The sequence below is a fragment of the Nicotiana tabacum genome, chromosome 15 (assembly GCF_000715075.1).
Source record: "Nicotiana tabacum cultivar K326 chromosome 15, ASM71507v2, whole genome shotgun sequence".
In the NCBI taxonomy this organism is placed as follows: Eukaryota; Viridiplantae; Streptophyta; class Magnoliopsida; order Solanales; family Solanaceae; genus Nicotiana; species Nicotiana tabacum.
In genome coordinates this window covers 116,849,341-116,852,626 of record NC_134094.1, presented here as the reverse complement: position 1 = coordinate 116,852,626, position 3,286 = coordinate 116,849,341, and the positions used below count along the sequence as shown (strand labels likewise).

Here is a 3,286-nt window from a genome sequence, read left to right as displayed (position 1 = left end):
AAGGAGTTACACAAGTCCATGACATTCAAAGACATTCCAGAAGCTAGAAAATTCATCAACATGTATTCCCTTGCTAACGGTTATGGGTTAAAACAACTTAAGAGTTGCCCCCAAAAGCTTATGTACATATGTTTAGATAAAGAATGCCCTTTTGTTTGTCATATTTCTAAAGACTCTAAAGGTCCTGGTGTTAAATTCAAGACTTTAAGGGAAGAACACAAGTGTAATATTACATATGATAACCACATGGTAGATGCAAAACTATAGCTGCTTACTTTAAGAGAGGGTTGCAAGATAATCCTAAAATTAAAATTAAGGAGATGATGGTAAGTGTAAAAGCTGCATTTAACATCAATGTTAGTCATTCAAAATGTAAGAGAGCCAATAGAATGATTCTGGAGAAAATGGAGGGTAGTTTTGCAGATGATTATAACAAGCTTGAGGCTTATGTTAATGAATTAAGGTATAGTAATCCAGGAACTGATGTGGTGATTAACATATCAAAGGACGCACTTGGTGAAGGAAAAAGAAGATTTTTAAGAATGTATATATGTTTTCATGCATTGAAAATGGGGTTTAAGAGTGGGTTGAGACCATCTTCTGATTTTTTTTGATCATGCTAGTATTCACATCTAACTGTAATATTCTAGAGTGCGCCATTTGGGTGCCTCGTACCCTTCTTCATCTTGCTTATTTTACTTGTTAAAACTTGTATCTATCTTCTGAATCTCTTATTGCCTTTCACCATAGGTGTGGATAGATATTCCTGCCTTAAGGATCCTTATCAAAAGGCTTACACATCTTAGTACACACATGATCTACTGAAAACCTTACATTTACTCATCATAAGGATCATGCAAAATCGAGTCCATCTGACTCAACTCTTTCACAGCCACATGCAATCTCTTACCAACCGTCTTTCTAGATGTAGGCATCGTCGTATTATGAATAAGATAGAGTTTAGAAAATTGAGTTCCTACAATTGAGCCCTACCACACGATCTAGAGTAAGAAGAAAGAATGACAATCCTTAATGCCCTGTAGCCTCCTGCTTATAAGTGTGGTGCACAAGTGTGGCTGCTACTGACTATAGTTCAGATGACAATGAAGAACATGTCTCTCATTCTTTTGATTCTTCTGATTGTTCAGATAGTGATTTTGATTCATTAGAAGGACTTCATACACAAAAAGAGAGGAAGATATCTGATAAGTTGGCTGATTATAAGGAGTTACACAAGTCCATGACATTCAAAGACATTCCAGAAGCTAGAAAATTCATCAACATGTATTCCCTTGCTAATGGTTATGGGTTAAAACAACTTAAGAGTTGCACCCAAAAGCTTATGTACATATGTTTGGATAAAAAATGCCCTTTTGTTTGTCATATTTCTAAAGACTCTAAAGGTCCTGGTGTTAAATTCAAGACTTTAAGGGAAGAACACAAGTGTAATATTGCATATGATAACCACATAGTAGATGTAAAACTATTGCTGCTTACTTTAAGAGAAGGTTGCAAGATAATCCTAAAATTAAAATTAAGGAGACAATGGTAAGTATAAAAGCTGTATTTAACATCAATGTTAGTCATTCAAAATGTAAGAGAGCCAACAGAATGATTCTGGAGAAAATGGAGGGTAGTTTTGCAGATGATTATAACAAGCTTGAGGCTTATGCTAATGAATTAAGGTATAGTAATCCAGGAACTGATGTGGTGATTAACATATCAAAGGACGCACTTAGTGAAGGAATTTTTTTTTTTAAGAATGTATATATGTTTTCATGCATTGAAAACGGGTTTTAAGAGTGGGTTGAGACCATTTATTGGCTTGGATGGAACCTTTTTGAAAGGGAAATGCGAGGGTCAACTGTTAGTAGTTGTTGCTCAAGACTCCATGAGGCACTTTTATCCCCTAGCTTGGGTTGTTGTTGATAAATAAACCTAAGTTACATGGAGTTAGTTCTTAAGACTGCTACAACATTCGTTGGACCTCAAAATGAGAGAAGGTATCACATTTATATCAGATATGCAGAATGTATGAACCTAACAGTTTTACCTAATTTTGTTTGTAATATATTTATGTATTTACTGATGCATCTCTTTTTTATTGTCTCATTTTCAGGGTTTGATTGATTCAATCAAGTTGGTTCTTCTTGAGGCATACCACAGATATTGTGTAAGACACATAAAGGCAAACTGGTGCAAATAATGATGATATGGGGAGTATAAGAAGTACCTCTGGTGGGCTGCATGGAGCACATATGAAGAAGATTTTAAAGACAAATTAAGGAATATAGGACAATTGGATGAAGATGGTAAGGATGCTGTTGAAGATTTGATGAGGTACCCACCCCAGAGTTGGAGAAGAGCATACTTTGACACTGTTTGTAAGAACTACTCAGTTGATAACAACCTAATCGAGTCTTTCAATTCATGGATAAAGGAAGCAAGATTCAAGCAAATTATCAAGATACTTGAGGATATTAGAGTAAAGGTTATGAACATGCTAAGGGAACATGAATATGTTGTAATGACATGGAGTAATGACTTCAATCCCAAACCATGCAATTGTATATCCAATACTTGAAGATTGCACACAGGTGTCATGTTCATTCCAATGGTCAGGACGGGTATGAAGTGAGTGAAGATGGTGAAAGACACACAATGAATATGGTGGTAAAGAGATGCACATGTAGGATATGGGACCTTAATGGAATCCCATGTCCTCATGCAATCAAAGCAATACAACACAACAAAATAAATTCCCTCACTGAAATACACTGGTGGTACACCAAAGAGGCCTATCTCCTAGCCTATTCACATAAGCTACAACAAGTAAGGGGAGAAAATTTTTGGAAGGTAGAAGCATCTCATGCAATGGATCCACCAGAATTTGTGAAGATGGATGGCAAGCTTAAAGGCAAAAGAACAAGTGAAAAAAATGAAGCAGTCAACAGACAAGGTGAATGGATACAGTCCAGGAAGGGGAGGATAATGAAGTGTTCTATATATGGTCAACCTGGACACAATGCTAGGGTTGTGCAAGGGTAACATTCTTTATTTTCAACTATGTCTATTCTTTTTTTTACTGATTTACTCTAACTATGTCTATTATGTTTCTTTTGTTAAATAGCATTTTAAGGAAAAACGACCAATGGCGAGTAAGAAAAAGGGTAAGAAAGCAAAGAGACAAAGATGTTTAAAAGATGAAGACAATAATGACGAACATCACATGTCACCATTTGCTGCAAATATACCCGCTGAGGAGGAAATACAACTTTTAGCACAG

General features: G+C 35.8%; 1 protein-coding gene across 1 annotated transcript; it reads left to right on the top strand.

Annotated features, from left to right (window-relative positions):
• The first annotated feature begins 323 nt into the window (after nt 1-323).
• LOC142169813 (uncharacterized) lies at nt 324-3,048 on the top strand. The gene is made up of 6 exons (XM_075231733.1): nt 324-516; nt 1,149-1,477; nt 1,600-1,710; nt 2,120-2,173; nt 2,231-2,524; nt 2,623-3,048. The coding sequence occupies exons 1-6, from the start codon at nt 324-326 to the stop codon at nt 3,046-3,048; spliced, it is 1,407 nt and encodes a 468-aa protein (XP_075087834.1).
• Nucleotides 3,049-3,286: the final 238 nt, after the last annotated feature.

Excerpts from the sequence above, each read along its gene's own strand:
- LOC142169813 (XM_075231733.1), top strand. The coding sequence starts at position 324 with ATGGTAAGTGTAAAAGCTGCATTTAACATCAATGTTAGTCATTCAAAA. Across the intron at positions 1,711-2,119 it reads GTAATCCAGGAACTGATGTG|GGTTTGATTGATTCAATCAA; the intron begins GTGATTAACATA and ends TCTCATTTTCAG. Across the intron at positions 2,525-2,622 it reads TAAGGGAACATGAATATGTT|GACGGGTATGAAGTGAGTGA; the intron begins GTAATGACATGG and ends TCCAATGGTCAG.